General features: G+C 38.6%; 1 protein-coding gene across 1 annotated transcript; it reads left to right on the top strand.

Annotated features, from left to right (window-relative positions):
- The first annotated feature begins 954 nt into the window (after positions 1–954).
- On the top strand, positions 955–21,116 carry LOC109474549 (matrix-remodeling-associated protein 5-like). The gene is made up of 14 exons (XM_019774883.1): positions 955–990; positions 2,130–2,277; positions 4,653–4,831; positions 6,741–6,835; positions 9,638–9,719; positions 10,918–10,951; positions 12,060–12,107; positions 13,385–13,512; positions 15,493–15,589; positions 16,411–16,555; positions 17,466–17,593; positions 19,296–19,422; positions 20,305–20,432; positions 21,055–21,116. Exons 1-14 carry the CDS (start codon positions 955–957, stop codon positions 21,114–21,116), a joined length of 1,437 nt encoding a protein of 478 aa, XP_019630442.1.
- Positions 21,117–21,336: the final 220 nt, after the last annotated feature.

The following is a 21,336-nucleotide window of genomic DNA, read 5'->3' as shown; positions in this document are numbered from 1 at the left end:
ACCTGGGAGGAGTGAGGAAAGTTGTGTAAAGTGTCTTTCCCAAGGACACAACGTCAGGCGCATGTTCAGACATGTGCCGGGTACAACTCGGAATCGAACCCGGGTCTTCCTGGTTCATAGTCGATTGCTCTTTAAACCACTACACCACCAAACGCCACTTAGCCAAATAGAATGATTTAGGTGAGTTTACACAGTAAAGAACAATAACCAAGGCTCAAAATTCATTATTGGGAAAAGGTGCACTGGTGCACCCAACCTAAAAAATTGGGTGCACAAATTTTTCTGTGGTTGCACCATATAAGATAAAAAAAAAATAGAATGTCAGCGAAAACTAATTATGTTTTGTTTCTAAAGATTTAAGTACAACAAGAATGATTTTACTATTTTTATGACACTTAGATGTTAAGAATATGCTGTATACTACTCTATTTAATATAAGCTAAATTCAACATCTTGACATATGCGTAACCTACAAAAACATTTGGGTGCACTGGTGCACCCACAGAAAAAAATTGGGTGCATAGCTTCAAATTCAGGTGCACTAAATTATAAGGTGCACATGCACCCAGTTTTTCGAGCCCTGATAAAAATATAACATGCCAATTTTAACCATCCCTTGGACTGACTCTCTTGGCCAATTATTTTTTCCTTAAAGTTTCACCAATTCTACAATCCCTCCCACCATGGAAAGGCCTGGTAGAGGCTAGAATTTGATGTAAACATCGATGTCGTGACTCTTGAATAACGTCACATGTTGAATAGACATTTCCATGATTGTCTGGCTCCGTCCTATGTGTATGCATACGAATCCACGCAGTCATTTTCTCCCCGATATTTCTAACTCTGGATGTTGTAGATTTCCAGCAATGATTTTCTCTATAGTAAACAAAATCAGGGCCAAATTTTGGACCTGAGGTTTAAGAGTACAACTTGCTTAGGTGAAGTGTACAACTGATGGAGGAAAAGACAGCAGGATCTTGGAGAATCAAGGTAAAGTACTTTTTTCTTTCTCATCCAGACAATTTGCCACACCCAATGATCATGACAAGGCCTTTCTCTTGTCGCTCAGCAAAACTGTCAAGTTTTTAGACAGATTGTGTCAAAAAATCCTTCTTTTGTTAGTGTACTATAAACATGTATGTGTAAATCAAGTACTGTTATAGTAAGGAAACCTTGAAATGTTCACTGTTGCTTTATTTTCGTGGCGAGTTTTTTCACCACAAATTCATGGCAGTCTGCAAATATGTGGCTGTCTGCAGTAGAACAAAATTGTTGCAATGACACCTAAAAACACCATGTAACCTATTTTTTCCCTCCTATTGTGAAATGGAACCACAGCGAAAGTAACTTGACACACTACTATGTTGAGTGTATAAAAAAATGTATGTTTTTACTGGAGGTCAGGATTGATACTATGTGTTAAGGTGCCCAATGCAGTTTTTAGGAATTGAAAACAAGATTTTTCAAGTCACTATTCTTCTGATATATCTACATGTTAAGTGGAAAAAACACTATCCCAAATGCAATATACGTTGACATTCATGGAGCAAAAATGCAGAAAATTGTGAAGGAAAATGGTTCATGGTAGGATCGTTTCTTGGCTGATTTTTGGGTACCACCCAGGGGCTTGTTTCTGCACTGTTTTCAATGCCCAAATTGCAAAGTATTAAAGGCATCCAGTGCAGTTTTTAGGGCTTGGAAACCCGATTTTTCAAAGTCAAATTCTAGCCACTTATCTACATGAGTTGAAACCAAACTATCCCAGTGAGCAAAAATTCTGACAGAAAATGGTTACTGGAAGGGCCCTTGGCTGATCTTTAGGGTACCACCCAGGAAATGAAGGACTCATCTTGGGGCTTGTTTCTGCAGTTTCAAAAGCCCAAAGTATGAAATTTTGACTCAAATGTGCTAATGTGAAACAGTGTGAGTCAATATCATATTTAAGATTGCCTTATTCAGAATATTAAATTTTCCAGTTTTGCTGCCCGGAAATCGCATTGGGTGCCTTTAAATTCTGATGCAAATGTACTAATGTGGGACAATACATGTATGTGTCAATATCATAGAGATTGCCTTATTCCAGTTTTGCCACCCTGACCTTTAAACTACAAATTGTGTTCTAATTTCAGATGGGTGTTGGATGGTGGCTGGCCATGTCATGCCTCTGTCTGGTGGTGACGCCATCTTGTGTGAGTGGTAGAGACCAGAGCGGTGGCTACCGCCTAGACCCAGGCCTGACACTCACACAGGGGTATTATGCCAACAACACCTACATCGGTGAGTAACGTCTCGAATTTCTGTTTTTTTACATGATTCTCATGCCCGTAGCCAGGGGTTCAGAAGAACCCCCTCACAAGGCTCAAAGGTCCACTTTTTGGTCCACTTTTTACATGTATGTAATAAAAGGTCCACTTTTTGGTCCACTTTTTATGTAAGGGTCCAAGATTTCAATTGAAAAGATGGACTGGAATCGTAGAAAAACTGCTCCCTTTGTCATTGAATGAAAAATTATCTCTGATTTTTTCGTAGAAATCCTCTCAAAAATGCACGAAATGCCATTTTAGAAGGTTCATTTTTCAAAATGCTCCCCCGGACCCCCTAGGAACCTCGCGCCTTCGGCACTCGCCTCGCGCAGGTCCCCTCAAGCAGTGGAAAGAACCCCCCCCCATTCAAAATCCTGGCTAACGGCATGATTCTGATTGTTTTTCGAACAACAAGGAAGCAGCCTGAAGCCATAACACACTAGTCCTGTTAATGCATAAGTAACTTTTTTTACTATTGTCCCAGCACTGTTAGTTTCAATTGTCCTGAAGTGAGGATGAACTGTCCCAACCTGTTTTTCAGAAGTATTGTGTGACTTTTGTATGACAAAAATAGGAAATTTGAGGGGACTTTTCCTGAGCCAAAAGCCAGGATGTGTGCCTGTTGAACAATTAAAAAGAAGGGCTGACATTCTGTGGTTAATTATTTTTCTATAATTGTCCCAAAAATGTCCCAAAGTGTCTTTATAGTTGTCCCGGCCAAAATTTTAGTGGTCAGCCAGGCCATCGGGACACCGTTAATTTCGAGCCCTGTGTATAGTAAGTACGTGTAGGTACAAATGTAGTCATGAACATTTTTGCATGAACTTACACTGCATAATACTCCATGTTCACCCTTTTATTCCTTTCTTGCATACTAATGCCTACACATATTAGTTGCAACTGGTTTTCACTTATTTTTGCTTTTTTCACTTGTTTTTGCTTGTTTTCACATTTTCTCTGTACCTTATTGTGTAAATATTGAATTGTAGAAGCAGAACGCTCAAAAAGTAAATGAACACACAAGCTCATTTAAATTCACTAGCATAATACATTGTGCATTGTATATAGTATTGCTAGGAGCAACAGGGCGGGAAAAAATGTTTAAAAAAAGTCTATGGCCTCATATGTAATAGTTGTCTAAAAATGCATCTTTCCACTGGCATGGCTCCTTTAAAAAGGCAACATACAATTTATGCGATACATTTTGTACATGTACATTTTATTTTAATTCGATTGCAAGAGGCAATACATTGGCCACCTAGGCAGCATGGCTGATTTCAGGTGCCGAAAGATACACAAATTAAACATACACAATATAACATATTGATAAGCTAACAAGTATCACATTAGGCTAAGATCAATCAATTAACAATATAAAATTTCAACAGACATAAGTACAAAGCATAATAAAAGTATTCAAACAAGATGTACATGTACATGTTGAGGACAGGAAATCAGATAAGCATTGCTGGGACCTTTCTGGGACCATTGACCTAATTTCCTGTTCCTACACTGAAAACAAAGCCTTGATACATACATGTACAGTGTACATATAAATAATTGATGGGGCCTAAATACATGTACATTGTACTGTAAATCACTTTATATTTACGGTAGCAAAATTTTGCGGTCTCAGAAAAGTGGAGTCCAGACATGTTCGCACAACTACATATTCATGGTGGCAGCAGGTGCAGAAGAAAAAAAGTTGGCAAATTATTTGTTCACAGTAATGATAAATTTGTGGTACAGAAGTGACTGTACAAAAACCAGGATTAAAGTACCTCCAAAAAAATCATGATTTACACTGTAATAAAAATAAATAATTTATAATTATACTTGTTTCGAGTAAAACATTTGATCCAACACAAAATATTCTCTCACCTAGAGCTTTCGACCAATCACTCTGGTCTTCCTCAGTAGACTGACCTAGTGAAGCTTGTCACATGGCTTCTTTGAAGTGTGACGTCAACACTGGGTCAAAGATATATCTAGTAGACAATGTCGTTCTAGGTGAGAGAACATTTTGTGTTAGATCAAAAGTTTTAACCCTAAACAATTTGTAACTACAGATGAACTTTCATGAAAATGACAATGACAATGACACATGTTATTGCATATTCACGCCCTACACGAGCCAAATGCATTTAAGTTAAATAACTTGGAAACAAGAATAGAAGAAGCAATTGTTACATTCGTGTGCTATTTCTCTATCATTCTACAGGACCTAACTACAGGATCTCTTCTCTCTCAGTTTTTGAAACATGTATGAACAAATTTACATAGTTTTTCATTTATATCATAGCGCTTGGATGTCATAATAAGTAATACATTCTTATCATTTAAATCTAGTGAATATTACTCATGATGACGTTAGCCAAGAGCATGATGGGTCGTTGTCGTGGCAACGCTATGACAAGATCCGTCTGGAGGCCTGTGTGGTGAGGACAGGCTGCAGGTCAGCTGTCGGCACCTTCACGGAACTGACCTCCAGCTCCCTGACCACTTGCCAAAAACTCAGCAGAACAGGGGTGAGTAGTGCTGTGTTAATATAAACTCCCGGATACATTTGATGATTTTTTAAATTTTCGTTCTCAGATTCATAACTATCAAACTCGCAAACGTTCCGATTTTCATATCCCTCTAGTAAAAACTTCTCTTGCCCAAATGTCGGTTAGATACAAAGGTGTCACCTTATGGAATGAACTAACTCCAGCCCTAAAGAATCCTACCTTGTCTCTTCTCTCAATCAAACAAGCTTTGAAAAACCATCTGATAAACGAACCTAGCCCCCTGTAGTACTAGTTTCATTTCGTGTTTTTCTCTTATTACCTCCATGAAATGTGTCATGGAGGTTGTCATGGAGGTTATATTTTCAGTTGCGTTTATCTGTCCGTCTGTCCGTCTGTCTGTTGGTCAACAAGATAACTCAAGAACGCCTGGATGGATGGGTTTCATACTTGGTGTGTTGGTAGGGTGTGACGAAAACTGGAAATGATGAGATTTTGGTCCCCCGTTTTGATATCTCACGATCTGGACATGCTAGGGTCATGAAATTTTGATGGAAGGTAGCTCTCGTGCTTGGGAAGAAGTCATATGAGTTTGGGCCCCCTAGCGGCTTGTTCTGGAACTGCAGGGCACTTTCTGGTGAAATGTTTAAAAGCCAATAAGTCCAGACAGGAACAACATATTTTCATTATTTTTGGTGTGTAGGTAGCTGAGAGAGAGATGTACATAATTAAATGCAAGTTATGCAAATGAGGACTGTATTTGCATAATTAATGAGGAAATTCTATAATTACAGTGTTTTACATTATACTATGTAACCTATGGCAGGTGGAACTTCAACAGATACTAATTATGCAAATGATGACCTAATTTGCATAATTAATGTGAAAATTCTATGATTTCGTAATGGTGAATGATGAGAATGTCATACTTGGGACATCTGTAAGTTAATCAAAAGTTAACATACATCACGATGCATATATCATGTTAATGCAGAGGTCATTTGAACAATTAAAGAAGAAATTTACATTTACATATCAAGATCATATTTCATGGAGGTATGAGATCTCGGAATTCTAGTTTGTAACTCATACCAATTATTATCATTATCATTATTGCTCTGTATTTATACCTTACATTACCTTATTTCATTGACATTAACTTTTACCGTACATTTTTTTTATTACTAGTATCCTTATTGTATTATTTCCATTTTCTATTGTATTATTTATATTAATTTATTGATTATATTTAATTTTGTATAGTTTAGAAGAGGAGGGCCTAGTATAAGCATTCCATGCTTCTCCCCTCCTCCTGCACCTGTTTTATCCTTGTTTTGTATTATTATTGTCTGTTTGCAACGTAGTTTGGGCAAAACTTTGGCCACATAACAATTGGAGGCTGACACTTGATGATGCCCGATGGCAATGTTTTCTTCATTTTGCAGCATAGATTTTGCAATCTATGGAAGGTTTTAGGTGGTTTGGAAAGAAAAGGGGTACCTGATATGGGTTTTTCTTGTAATAATATCCGGACTCGGTTCTTGACTTTTAGTTTTTTTTTTACTCGAACCTAAACATTTTTACAAGTCCGGAACCAGTCCAGCGAACCGGTACACAGCACTAGGGTTGAGTCCTGTTTAATATTTATGAGCTTCACTTCATTTGTGGAATGATTGACATAACAGGTGACTATGACCTCTTCAAAGATGCTTCTTTTTTTCTTTGGTGAAAAAAAAATATTTCTAGTATGATGCTCATCAATAAGATTTTTCAAGAAAATTTAAGAAAAAGTATCTTTTTCAGTCTTCAGACAGGATTTGTTTCTTGTTAGGTCAAATGGTAAGTTTCTTAAGATTCTTCCCTTAAGACATTGTTTTTGTAATAGTTTTATTTTACATTTAATGTTTTCATGTCTTCATGTTCCTTCTAGGAATCCACTCTGAAAGGGGAGGGTTGTATTGTGTCCCTCCCTCTGACCGTCACATGGAAGGCTCCAAAGGAGGATGTCGGACGAATCAAGTTTGTGTAAGTTTCTTACATTATACATCAATGTAGAGTTTTTCCTGTTTTCTGCAGTTACTTATTTGAAGGCATACAATGCCATTTCTGAGTGGCAAAATACTAGTAAAACAAAAAAATTATTTCAGATGAGGAAATCTGCCTAATATTGCCATTTCTTAGCAAATTTTTGTCATTATTTCATGCTTGAAGCAATAATAATAAGCCCAAAAGCAAGCTACATGTAATATATGTGCAGCGTGTCTTTATGTTTAGTCACTACTCATAAATACAGTAGTTGGATCCAACCTACCATACAAAACAAGAAACTGTCAGTGTCGTTGCATTCTGCTGAAATTGTATTGGATTGCCTTCATCAAAGATTAGAGGCCACAAAGCTGTTATAAAGGGGCCTGATAGAAATGAGATGTAGTCAGGCTGCTCTAAAATGTAATGTGAGGTACCCGGTAATGTGATCTTCAAGCAGATCCTAGGGTGGCAAAACACTGTATCAAATTGGCCAGACAGTATCCATTGGCCAGAGAGGGTCCAATACGCTAACCCTTGGATACTGCCTGGCCAATTTGATACAGGCTTATGCCACCCTAGGATGGCTACTTGGAGGTATATGTGAAGGACATAGTGGATGCCATGAAGGTTGTTGCCCTCCATCATAAATATGAAGTCTAGTACTAGTGCTTTGAAGTCTACCGCGAGTAGTGCTTTGAAGCCTTCGTAGTGCTTTGAAGCCAGACAATTAACCGTATTGATGAAAAGCAGGCAGAGACAAGACTTCCAATTATGGAGTGTAGCCCCCCGCTGGGCCCTGAAGTAGAAAGGACACTGATTTTTGTGATATTATAATGCAACAGAAAGCTCCACTTACATTGAAAAAAAAAATTACGCTAACTCAAATAATAAAAATTCAGTCAACTGCAAAATGCTTATATTTTGTCCCGAACAGTACAAAACAGTCCTTTTCTTCCTAGTTGTTACAGTTTTTCCATCTTTCAATGCAATGGTATCATTAAAAGTTCAAAATTCATTGTTTAAATTTTGAACCAGCCTGGTCTGTTGACTTTATGGCTCCTATCGTACCATTTTTACCATTATGATAACAGGATGCCTAGGCCTGTTTTTAATTTTTTTTTTTTTCGCCCGCCCGCTCCATTTTTTTTCTAGAAAAATCTGTTAACCATGAAATTAAATTGGTGTGGCCTTACAATGTTTTTTTTTTTAATGTACAGGCTACGTTTTTGAGTCACATTCATCACAATTATCATAAACCTTCACTAGAGTTCCACAACCTCATACCTTTGGCCAACCAATGTTAACTTTAAGTTTAGAACTGACTAATTATAAATTTTCTTTATTGATTATGCAAATGACATCCTCATTTGCATGATTCAAATTAGTTTAATCATATTCTTCAACCAATGACAGTCTTATATTAGCCAAAAAGGCAATTTCATTTTTTTATATTTCATATGCATGCAAGTAAGGTCTTGGGTTGTGTTAAATGATGGCCAAAAGTTGCCAAAATCTAATCATTTTTAGGTCTTTTATAAAGACTCAATTAGTTGGCTGGCATTATTTTGTTTATTTCTTTTGTTTGTTTATTCTGTAATGTACCTTTGGATCCGTGGTATATGTGTTATCTTTTGTGTTATTGTTGTTTTTTTTTGTAAATGAACAATCAAAATTAAAAAAAAAAAGACTCAATAATATGTACTGTTGTAACTCAGCTACCAAAAACCAGACAATCTACCCAAACCTTCTTGAGTTATCATTTTGATGCACAGTCACAAACACGCACACGAACATCGCGGAAAACATAATTTTTGGCAAAGTTAATAATCATTTAACCATAGTGATAACCCAAATACAATTGATTGTCTGGGAACCCAGATGGTCAGAATATTATTTTCATGCATTTTATAATTATCATTGTGATTATTTGAGCCCAAACAACTTTCTGTCTTGTAACAATTTTCCTGTCTTATTTTCAACCATGTGAAAGAAAACATTTTTAATGAGAACTAGGCCACACAAATTTAATTTCTTGGTTAACGGATTCGCTGCTTCATTTTTTTCTGATTTGAAAATAAAAATTCAGAATCAACTGCAAAATGCTCATCTTTTGCCCTGAACAGTTGATAACAGTCCTTTACATCCTAGTTGTTACAGTTGTTCCATCTTTCAATGCAATGGTATCAATAAAAGTTCACAATTCATTGTTTAAATTTTGAACCAGCCTGGTGTGTTGACTTTATGGCTCCTATCGTACCATTTTGGGCCATAATAGGATGCCTAGGCCTGTTTTTTTATTTTATTTATTTTTCGCCCGCCCGCTCCATTATTTTTCTAGAAAAATCCGTTAACCAAGAAATTAAATTGGTGTGGCCCTAGTGGGAAATATATGAATGAAGACCTTTATTGTACGCAAATACCCACTGGGTTCAGTACAGGTCACAGGAAAGACGTCACAGCTTGCAATGAATATATACAATGTACAAGCTAGTGCTAATTCTATGTACTATGGACATATAGTCTAATAATTACGATAATTTGGTTTCTTCTCGCTTCTTAGTGATGATGTAGATATAAGTACAGATGTGTTTTATAATCGAAGGATTGTCTAAAATCAACAGAAATATGAACTTGTCTGTGTTGCTAAGATATAATATAATGTTGCTATAATATAATGTCTGTTTGCCATAGATTTTGACAGCATGATATTTTTCCGTACTGTAAAATATGTATTTTACATATATTGGTTGTCTATCAACAGTTACTGTAAAAAAATGTTTATCTCCTCATTTTTATCAGGGCCATGATCTCACCAAAGGAAATAAGAAAGTTTAAATCCTTTGAAGTTACATCTGAAACTGTGGATCCTCTGCCCCTGTCTGTAAGTACTAATAGTAGTAATACATGTCTTGTACAAAAGAAATGTAGTTCCCAATTTACCTTAAGAATTTGTTCTTCTTCTCAAGTATCATTACTCTTGTAAGGCCACAGCAAGTAAATTTTTTTTGTTTTTTTGTTAAGAATTTGCCACAAGTACAAAGTTACAAGTGGAAGGGAGGACAAAACAGGTCTATAATTGAATGACAGACACTTTTACAAGTTGTCCTCCCAAACACAACAATACAGAACATGTACAATGTCGAACAATTGTTGACATGAAATACAAATTCCTACAATAACATAAAATAGTCATAAAAATACAATACAATACACTGCCAAAAATATCATTCATCATATATTAATTATTATATATTAAAAACTAGTAAGAATACTAATGAGGCCTTAAAGCTGTACAGGAGGCACAGCCACAAGACGTGGTCCAAGAGCAAGGGAAGTCAGAACTGTAGTGAGCATCGAATCTAGTGAATGTACATGTAGCTCTTACAAGCGATCGCTTGAATGCCATGGATGACATCCTGCACAGACTCTAAATCGAATTGTGACAAGGCAAAAAACAACATTAGGAAGGCAGGCCGAAAAAATCCAATATTCCTACATGTTCAAATTTTGACATGATCATAGACCTTGTTTGAAAAGAAATGAAACCTATATTGTGCTGCCAACTATTACTACATACATTTGTGATTGAAAGAAATTAAAAAGTTTTCAATGATATAATCATTGTAGATTGGTTTTTATTTGATGGGAACATCACATATAAAAGGAATAAAATACATCTGATTCACTACATCAAAGTAAAAGACAAAACAATAAGTCAGAGCCTTATCTTGTCTTCTCTCTTTATATTTATCAGCAATATGCATTCCGGCATTGCAACATTTTCGGCAAGTTGATCACTGTCAGAGGGCAACAAAATTTTTTTTCTTGCAAAATCAGGCGAAAATTAATGTGCATGCTCATGTCATTCATTCAAAATTACTTGCTGTGGCCTAAATTCATCTAATAATAGTATCTAGTTTTTTTGTAGCCTTGGTACATGTATTTCTACGGACTACATAGTTGCCTGCCATATCAATTAGAACATGCCAGAAAATGTTATTGTTCAATTTTCATTCTAGGCTTGCTATATTTAAAAAAATGATCATAATCTACATTTAATTTTTAACAAACTTTTTCAGGAGAAGAACAAGATCCCTCCTCAGCTGATGAACGGTAGGTACATGGAGGATTTCTTATCTTTGTTTAAACATTAAATTCTTTAACAAATACAGTTCTCGATTAACATCTGTGTCCATAATATCACCAGGGTCCATAATATCGCCACCTTGTTGAGAAAAAGTGTACTTAAAGATATTTTTACTGCAACATACATTGTACCCTAGGTATGTACATTTGATGTGTGAAGGAGTGCATACCAAAAGTATGTTGCAGTAAAAATATCTTTAAGCACACTGTTTCTCAAGGTGGCAATATTATAGACCCTGGTGATATTATGGACACAGATGTTAACTGCCCTTCCCACATGGTTTTATCTGGTTTAAAGTTAAAAATTTTGTACCAACACATTGTATTCAAAGCTCTATGATAGAGCTTTTGACCAGTCATTCTGGTCTTTCTCAGTAGACTTACCTAGTCTATACCTAGTCTATCAGTCAGGGTTCTCACCAGGATTTTTTCACAGCATAGGGGTCTGGTACAAAAGGACAATTTTGGTGGTGCAAGTTGCTCCTTGAGTCCCAAAAACATGACTGCAGCAGGAGATCTGGTATTCTCCTCGAACAATTTTGAAACTCATAACCCTCAGAGACACTATTTCTTGCCTTTTGAGACATAGTTTGTGAAGTTAAAGTTTTCCCTTTGCTATAGCTTCATTCTAATGTCATATTTTAATTTTTGAAGATTTATGAAGGTTATCGGCCAAAAATGCTTATTAAAAGCATAGTGGTCCAAATCACAGGATAGGGGGCTCCTGATGCTCAAATAGCTGTGGGAACTAGTCTATGGAAGAAGTGTTTCTTAACATTACCTAACTCAGACTGTGAATATAAACTCTTTGTCCCGAGAGCTTAAGGAGCTAAACTTCCATAATGGCTTAATCTTGTTTATTTCTTGTGCATAAGTCGTGTACATCATGTTTTAATGGTGATTGGAAGCCATGTGAAAGCTCCATAACTTTTTCTTGACAACTTGAAGGTAATGTCAGTTGTATATAGTTAACAACATACTTATTTATTACATACACTTGAATGTCTTTTAGATGTTATTAAAATCTATTATGCCAGGAACTGATCATACTGTATATTGTTTCCTTCACTATCAGACCACGCCTACTTTGTAACAGTACCTGTGAATCAGTCTGTTGCACTGGGTAAGTAACATATTATTTTTCATTATTTATCTTCTTAGTACATAATAAGTGTACAATGTATGATTGTGCACTGCAAGTCTTAGAATAGAAAACCTGCTGACAACCATGCTACATCTGTCTGCATTGTCTGTCAGTGAGAATTTTTTATACTTTTTTACAGTACTGTTACCCTCAGTTGTATTGAAATAGGATTCAGCCAAGTTTACTTTGGAACCCATGTTTTCAAGTTTTTAAGTTTGTCTTGTAGCTAAAGTGATACATGTACGCTTCTATCCACCCCAAACACATGTTATTTTGCTTCCAAAGAATTCCCTAGAAGATACTGTACACGGGGTCAGCAGCCTTGAATAAAATCTCTTAAATATAGTGGGGGATGATGCTTAAATGTTTTCTAAAAGGGTGAGAATATCTTTGTGTAAAATGGTTTGAGAAAACATGCACTATTGTGCAGTAATTATATAGTTCCAATAGACCAATTTACCTTTCACCGATTGCATTAACTGCTTACATCACATGCAGGTGGACATTTCAAATAGAAAGTTACTCCACGGCTTTTACTTGAGTTCTTGTCCCTGGCAATTTACTGACGTGTGTAACTCTGATTTCTGAAATTTCCCGACCTGTGCTGGTACAATAAGTCTAATGCTTATCAATACTTCACTAAAGGTTGGCTGTTCTTTTTTCCTTCCACCCAATCTCACCAGATAGCTGATTCTGGTATCTGGGAGCAGAATGCAGACCATCGCAGTGATCTGCCAGGGGGAACACCGCAAGCAAAAGCCGTTTTCAATTTCATGCCCTTAGCCAGGATTTTGAATTTGGGGGGGGGGGGGGGTTCTTCCCACTGCTTGACGGACCAGCGAGCGCTGTAGGTGCTAGGCGAGTGGCAAAGGTTCCTAGGGGGGTCTGGGGGCATGCTCCCCCAGGAAATTTTGAAAAATGAACCTTCTGAAATGGCATTTCCTGCATTTTAGAGGATTTCAAAGAAAAAATCAGAGATAACCTTTTTTCAATGACAAAGTGAGCCGTTTCCTATGATTCCAGCCTCTTAGTCCATCTTTTAAAGAAAAATCTTGAACCTTTACATGAAAAGGTGACCAAAAAATGGACCTTTGAGCCTTGTGGGGGGTTGGTCTGAACCCCCCGACCCCCACCCCTCCCTGGCTACGGGCATGAATTTCCAGGTTCCCGAAATGTCCCCCTGTGACATATCAACCAGTAAAAAACTGTTCATGTGATTGGTAAAATGTTAACTGGTCTATTTTGAACATTATCAGGTGAACCAGCCACGTTCCACTGTGAGGCCACAGCTAACACTGCCATCACCATCACATGGACCTTCCACGACTACAGGGACATCCCCCTGCCGTATAACTCCAGACACAGGCTGGACGTGGTCACCAGGGTAATGTCTAAAAATCTTTCATTCTACAGCCAGAAAAAAAGCGATGTAAGGCCTTGGATTCAATTTGTTAGTTGATGCCTTTGGGAAAACATTAACACTGAAATGGAATTGTAACATCATCTACATGTAAGTAAGGAAAAGCTGTAGAAAGAAAATATAGTTGGATTCAAGTATAGTACAGAACATGGTTTGGAAGGTCCTTCAGTACTAAGGCTGGGGATGGTACAGGATAGTACAGGTTGGGGAAGGTCATTCAGTACTAAGGCTGGGGATAGTACAGGATAGTACAGGGTGGGAGAAGGCCCTTCAGCATTAAGGCTGGGGATGGTACAGGATGGTACAGGGTGGGGGAAGGCCCTTCAGTACTAAGGCTGGGGACGGTACAGGATAGTACAGGGTGAGGGAAGGCCCTTCAGTACTAAGGCTGGGGATGGTACAGGATAGCACAGGGTGGGGGAAGGCACTTCAGTACTAAGCTTGGGGATGGTACAGGATAGTACAGGGTGGGGGATGGTCATTCAGTACTAAGGCTGGGGATAGTACAGGATAGTACAGGGTAGGGGAAGGCCCTTCAGTATTAAGGCTGGGGATGGTACAGGACAGTACAGGGTGGGGGAAGGCCGTTCAGTACTAATAAGGCTGGGGATGGTGCAGGATAGTACAGGGTGGGGGAAGGCCTTTCAGTACTAAGGCTGGGGATGGTACAGGATAGCACAGGGTGGGGGAAGGCACTTCAGTACTAAACTTGGGGATGGTACAGGATAGTACAGGGTGGGGGATGGTCATTCAGTACTAAGGCTGATAGTACAGGACGCACAGGGTGGGGAATGCCATTCAGCACTAAGGCTGGGGATGGTACAGTATAGTACAGTGTGGGGAATGCCATTTAGCACTAAGGCTGGGGATGGTACAGGATAGTACAGGGTGGGGGAAGGCCCTTCAGTACTAAGGCCGGGGATGGTACAGGATAGTACAGGGTGGGGGAAGGCCATTCAGTTCTAAGGCTGGGGATGGTACAGAATAGTACAGGGTAGGAGAAGGTCATTCAGTACTAAGGCTGGGGATGGTATAGCCGTGGCGACTCTTGACTCGGGCTTACATTGCATTACCCTCAGCAAGAGTCGTGGAAAGATCCATTGGCAGAACTGCACATTTCCCGTTGGCTGCTCGATGCTCCGTTTTTGACCCGGTTTTTTGCTGTCCCGAGCTTCCCTACAATATAACTCCACAATTGGCCGGGTTGCCGATGTTCAGATCGGCCTAAATATTCCACAGCGCGACGGGAAAGTACTAAAATAGCTAGTCGGTACATCCGCGCCGCCATTTTGGATATAGTCCGGAATGTCCGCTACCGCCGTCGGGAACGCTCGGTAGGCTTTCCGGTTATGATCGGAGAGTTTTCGGTCCCGCTTCGGTAATCGTGGCGCTACCGAGCGTTCCCTACGGCGGTAGCGGACATTCCGGACTATATCCAAAATGGCGGCGCGGATGTACCGACTAGCTATTTTAGTACTTTCCCGTCGCGCTGTGGAATATTTAGGCCGATCTGAACATCGGCAACCCGGCCAATTGTGGAGTTATATTGTAGGGAAGCTCGGGACAGCAAAAAACCGGGTCAAAAACGGAGCATCGAGCAGCCAACGGGAAATGTGCAGTTCTGCCAATGGATCTTTCCACGACTCTTGCTGAGGGTAATGCAATGTAAGCCCGAGTCAAGAGTCGCCACGGCTAGGGATGGTACAGGATAGTACAAGGTGGGGGAGGGCAATCAGTACTAAGACTGGGGATAGTACAGGATAGTTCAGGGTTGGGGAAGACCCTCAGTACTAAGGCTTGGGATGGTAAACTATAATACAGACTGGGGGAAGGCTGAGAAAGGCCTGGTGATTATTTTTTTTTTCAAGTACATTCGCATGTATTAGACACTGTTCAAACAATAGTCTAAACATGGTTGTTTGTTTTAACCTGCCATGTTGACAGGACCTGACCATACTGTCTGTGGAGGAGGGTGATCTGGGCAGGTACACCTGTCAGGTCAACAACAAACACCAACAACATGCATGGCTCAACAAGTATGGTAAGATTATTATAATTGTTGACTGTTTTTTACTTAAAAGTTTTAGGCCACACACACATTTTATGGATGACATCCTCTGAAGACCCCCGAACTACATGTGGTGCACCCAGGTGGATAAAAAAAATATGTCCAATATAAAATTGCTGCTAAACAACAAAGCTGGTATTGTAAACTTGCGGTAGTACATAGTGACTTTTATGACAAGTCGACACATGTTGGCGGAATTTATGAATTGGCATGGTACGTATGTACTGGTTTCTTTAGTCGTGGAGATTCAGCAGTGGATAGCATCCAGACCAGAGCTTTGGAGTCTGCATGCCTCCCAGCCTTGAGTTTCAGGAATGATCGTATGCAACCCCTTAGAAGAAGAAGGTCTCCCGTGCTCTCATGCAGAGCATTGGGTGGTGCCCATCTCCATTTCCGTAGCCCTTGGGTGACACACAATTGTGCAAGGCACAGTAGTACAGCAGGGGGCTAGTCCGCTGGTAGTGCTATGTGTTTGCAGCAGGGGGCTAGTCCGCTGATAATGCTGTGTGTTTGACCTTCCCACACTCTTTCTCATATGTTCTGAGTGCTAAGCAGAGAAAGAAGTGTGTACCATTTTTTAAAGTTTTGGTATGACCCGGCCTGGGTTTGAACTCATGACCTCCCGGTTACAAAGCGAGCACTCTACCAATTGAGCTATTGCACCGGTTAATGCAACCCCTTACCTGTCGAAAAATATTAAAATTTGGACATCCGCAACTTTCGTACGCACTTTCCATATGCAAGGGTTTCGCCCAAGGGCCCAAGTTTGACTGTGTACCATTTTTTTCACACAGTGAAGCCCAGGATCACCCACTATGTGCCAGACATGAACATCAGGAAAAGAGAGAGTGCCATGCTGGAGTGCCAGGCAGTGGGAAAACCCCCACCAACATTCACATGGCTGTTCAAAGGAAAGGATGTGCAACGCCTAGAATCCGGGTAATGTCCAGTTTATATAGCTTGTATAGTCCATGCATACTTATACTGACCTAGGGTCAATGTAAAATAGCATGATTGTATAGTTTATGCATAGTTATGACCTAGAATCAATAAAATTAAAGTACATGTAGCATAGTCTATGCATAGCTAGTGACCATGGGTTAATGTTAAGTAGCATGTGTAGTCTATGCATAGTTATGACTCAGGGTTAATGAAAAGTAGCATGACTTGTGTAGTCTTTGCATAGTTACCGACCTAGGAATAATGTAAAATAGCATCTTTGTTTAGTCTATGCATAACTACATGTAGTGACCTTGGGTCAATGTAAAGTACATGTAGCATGATTGTGTAGTCTATGCATACATGTTCATGTTGTACATGTAAGTTATGACCTAGTGTCAAGGAAAAGTAGCTTGAATGTGTAGTCTATGGATAGCTAGTGACCTTGGGTCAATGTAAAATAGCATGTGCACTCTATGCATAGCTAGTGACCTTGGGTCAATGTAAAAAAGAATGACGTCTATGCATAGGTAGTTACCTTGGGTCAAGATAAAGTAGCACATGTAGTCTATGCGTAGCTAGTGACATTGGTTCCAGATAATTTAAGTAGCATGTGTAGGAAATTTATAGCTTTAAAAAGACCTAGGGTCTTCTATAATATGTGGGTTATTTGATTTTAGTAGTAAATTTTTTTTTTTTTGTGGTAAGGGATGGTGGTGAAGTAAGGGAGCATTTTGGACACGGTTGGAGTCTGCTAAATAATTGTTTTCTGATGTCATCATAAAATGGATAGTTAGAGATGAAATGAATTTCGTCTTCCACTGCATTTGAGGAGCAGTATTTACAAATTCTCTCCGACACAGGTACATGTAGTTTCATATATCGCCCTTTTATATATTTCTCTTTTTAGGTACAAGGTGTTTGATAATGGAACTCTGAAGGTCCACGCCATCCAGGACCGGTATGACGGGGCGTTCACATGCGTGGCACAAAACCTTCTGGGTGAAGACAGGACAGACATCCATCTGGAAGTCTTGTGTAAGTTTCCATTAAAAAGAAATTAACTTCGTGGCTAGATTTGAATGAAAACTCAGCTGAGTGTGTTAAAATTTGGTAGAATCCATAGTCACAGAGATTGAGCTTATTTCCAACACACGTTCATTGCCCAATCAAAAAGATTCTGTGCCTCTTCCAGCTGAGCCACACTAAACATTCAATTGCTGTACTGTACTGTTATAAAATTGATTTTAAATGCAGGTGTAATTTATCAGATAATGTTATTTGACAATGTGTATCTTGTTCTAACTATTTATTGTTTACTGTTTTTTATGTCATATTGTACAGATGTGTTTTAGGTGTGCATGCTATCAGCATACTTGCTGCCTAGTGCACACTTTGTATTGTCATGTTACAAATACAATTCAAAATAATAAATAAATAAATTTCCAACACAACAAAGGGAACTCACTTACTCTCCAGAAGCTGGAAATGTGATGATGTAAGGAGTGAATCCAAAATAGCAGGAAGATGGAATCTCCCACCGTCACGGTTCAGAGAGGGTTGGTGGACCCTGATGTAAACTGCCTCCTTCACTTTGTTGTGTTGGAATTAAGCTCAAACTGTATACATTTAGTTAATTATTTTTTAGTACTATGGATTCTACTAAACTTATTGTACCCCCTTGGGCCTCCTTGGAAATCAGCTATTGGCTGAAGGAGCTACCCAGGTGTCTTTGAAGATTAAATAAATAAATAAACAAGACTTCCGCGATCTCATACCTTCGCCAAGTGATGTTAAACCTTGCGGTTGACGAATTATACAATTTAATCATCGATTTTGTAAATAAGAGCCTCATTTGCGTGGATTATATCAGTTGATCATATTCGATCTCCACCCAATGACAGCCTTATTTTAACAAAAAGGCTATTATAGCACTTCCTCATCAATTATGCAAATGAGGTCATGATTGTAATAATTTATGTTTATTGATGTTCAGCTTCACTTAACTTCCAAATGTGGCAGGTATGAAATTCTCAACAGTTATAACCATGAAAATATAAAAATTTGCCATTAATTATGCGAATTAGGTCCTCATTTACATAATCTATATCCTCAGATGTTTTATCTTGTTCTCAAGTAGATGTCACAAGTGTTTCATAGTTCTATTATCGAACAAAGCAGATTTATAGAATTTCCTCATTAATTATGCAAAATTAGCCCCCTTGATTTGCATAATTGTAATCTGATTATGTCAAGCATCACTTCAACTACCTACATACTAAAGATCATGACAATCCGTCAACCGGTTCTTGAGTTATCATCCTTCGAAATTTTTTCAACAAATGCTCCTGCAGTTCCAGGACAAGCTGCTAGGGGACCCAAACTCATGTCACTTCTTCCCTATTCCAAGAACTATCTACCAACCAAAATTCGTGACCCTAGCATGTCCAAATCACGAGATATCAAAACCGGAAGTTCTGCTGCAGTACCAAGGAAAGCCGCCAGGGGGCCCAAAATCTAATCATTTCTAGGTCTCATGAAGACCTACATACCTACCAAGTTTCATTTCAATCCAGTCACTGCTTCTTGAGTTATCTTGCTAAACCACAAACACACAGACAAACACACACACAGACAAACGCTACTGAAAACATAACCTTCTTGGCGAAGGTAACAAATAAACACAGATGAGCTTTCATTCAAGTGATATTTACTTGTTTTATTCATCCTACTACCATAGACCCTCCAGAGATGGACCAGGATATCCCAGAGACCCGGACAGTGTTGACAGGCGGGGAGGTACGTCTGGAGTGCAAGGCTAGAGGGAACCCACCTCCGGAGTATGCATGGTCTGCCCCCAACAACAGGTAATTATAGTTTACATCAAGTCTAGAATTCCACATTTTCAGAAAGAAATTTATTATTTCAGACAGTTACCACAATTTTTCCAATTTCTCATCATTTAGAAGATCACCAAAAGACTAGTATGTTTCTGCTAAGATCACAAAACCCACTTATTATGCAGAATGTGGGTCGGAGTATTCATTATCCACTACCTTCAAAGAAGAAGTCAAACCCCATAATAGCTAGGCGTAGTAGTATAGAAGTATAAGTTTTTCCAAACAGTTGTCTGTCATCTGTATCATACCAAATACCTGTAGTATCTTTGATCATTGTAAATCAATTAGCCTTCAGACATGATTTTGCAAAATAATAAGGCCATGTTGATTTGATTATATGGATGACATCCTCCGGGAGCCCCAAAACTGATGCGCGCGTGCGAATAAAAAAAAAAGTTTTGTCAAAAAAAAAAAGTTCTTTTCATTATGAAATCTACGTGGTCATGAGGGTTGAGCAAATGGCACAGAATATGGTTTGGCGAATAATCTAGTCTTCAAGTTCATTTCTTTACAATTTCGTCTTTTTTCGTTTGATTTTGGCATTCTACGACATTGGTATAGTTTTTATTAATTTTTTTGAAACTTATGGTATATTTTTGCTCATTTTGCAACTGTTTTGTGCGATTTACAGTATGGTTGAAAACTTTTTTGGAAACGGCCGAAAATTCATGCGCGCGCGGATGTCATCCATATAATCAAATCAACATGGCCTTAATAAGTCTAAAAAGTCTATTATTATAGATATTTTATTATAGACTGTGAGCCAATTATAATAGTTTGGGAGCCTTAATACAATAGAAATGACAGTGCCTGGGCTATCTGTCTAAGTTTGCTTTTTTTTGTTTTCAGTGCGATGATGAGTGACAGTGGTCAGATGTACATACCTGCAGTCCAGCTGTCAGATGCTGGACAGTACAGGTGTGAGGCAGGCAACGGTCTGGGAAAAGATGAAACCACTGTGGAGTTGGTTGTACATGGTAAATATGTTCTGTCATATAAGTTCATCTGTGTTCACTTCACGAACTTGGTAGTTTGTTGTTCCAACACAAACTTAAGGTAACTAGAAAGTAACATTTGCAAGGCAAATGCAAATGCATTACCTTCTCATATGGTCTGCTCTGTTAATTCTTACTCAAACACATTGTTTCATATATATGGTGTCAGCAGTCTAAATTCCTCCTGCTATGAAATTGCAACATGATGTAACCCAACACTTTAAGTTACTGTGGCCACAGACAAAACATTGCTTCAGGTCAGAGGTCACTGTTTGGAGAAAAAGATGAGGAAGAAGAACCTGAGCAAAAACAGTATGTTTTCCTTTGGTAAACATTAAATATTCTCACCTAGAGAATTTGACCAGTCACCCTGGTCTTCCCACTATACTGACCCAGTGTTGATGTCACACGTCAGAGAAGCCACAAGATTAGTCCCACTGGGTCAGTCAACTGAGGAAGACCTGAGTGACTGGTCGAAAGCTCATAGGTGAAAACATTTACCTTAAAGTTTTGTCTTGGAACAAAAGTTTCAACTTTAAACATGGTTAACACAGTGCATGTTGACAATGTTATTTCAAAAATCTCATTTAACCTCGGATTTCAGATTCAAGCTCTAAAGAGATGGTTACGAAACAGGTTTCATTCACTGGCAAGGCATCCATATAGGGGCACATTGTACAAGAATAGACTGAACTTTTTTTCTTATGTATTACAGTTGTACTGTACTTTGTGACCAGTTATAATATGTTATCTTTATTTCAGGTCTTGTACTTATAGTAGATTTCTTTTTTTGATGTTTGTCTCCATGTTTGTATTTGTGGGTTATCTGATACCAGTCACCACTGCCTTGATAAGCTGTGTATTAAAAAGAAGAAAGAAAAGAAAG

The sequence above is a fragment of the Branchiostoma belcheri genome, unplaced genomic scaffold (genome assembly GCF_001625305.1).
Source record: "Branchiostoma belcheri isolate BF01 breed outbred unplaced genomic scaffold, Haploidv18h27 scaffold102, whole genome shotgun sequence".
Classification (NCBI taxonomy): Eukaryota; Metazoa; Chordata; class Leptocardii; order Amphioxiformes; family Branchiostomatidae; genus Branchiostoma; species Branchiostoma belcheri.
This window is presented reverse-complemented; position numbering and strand designations above follow the sequence as displayed.

Bases quoted from the DNA above. Each gene is read 5' to 3' on its own strand.
- LOC109474549 (XM_019774883.1), top strand. From the start codon at position 955: ATGGAGGAAAAGACAGCAGGATCTTGGAGAATCAAG. The intron at 17,594-19,295 runs GTAAGTTTCCAT...CTACTACCATAG, and splicing joins CATCCATCTGGAAGTCTTGT to ACCCTCCAGAGATGGACCAG. The intron at 20,433-21,054 runs GTAAATATGTTC...CTCGGATTTCAG, and splicing joins TGTGGAGTTGGTTGTACATG to ATTCAAGCTCTAAAGAGATG.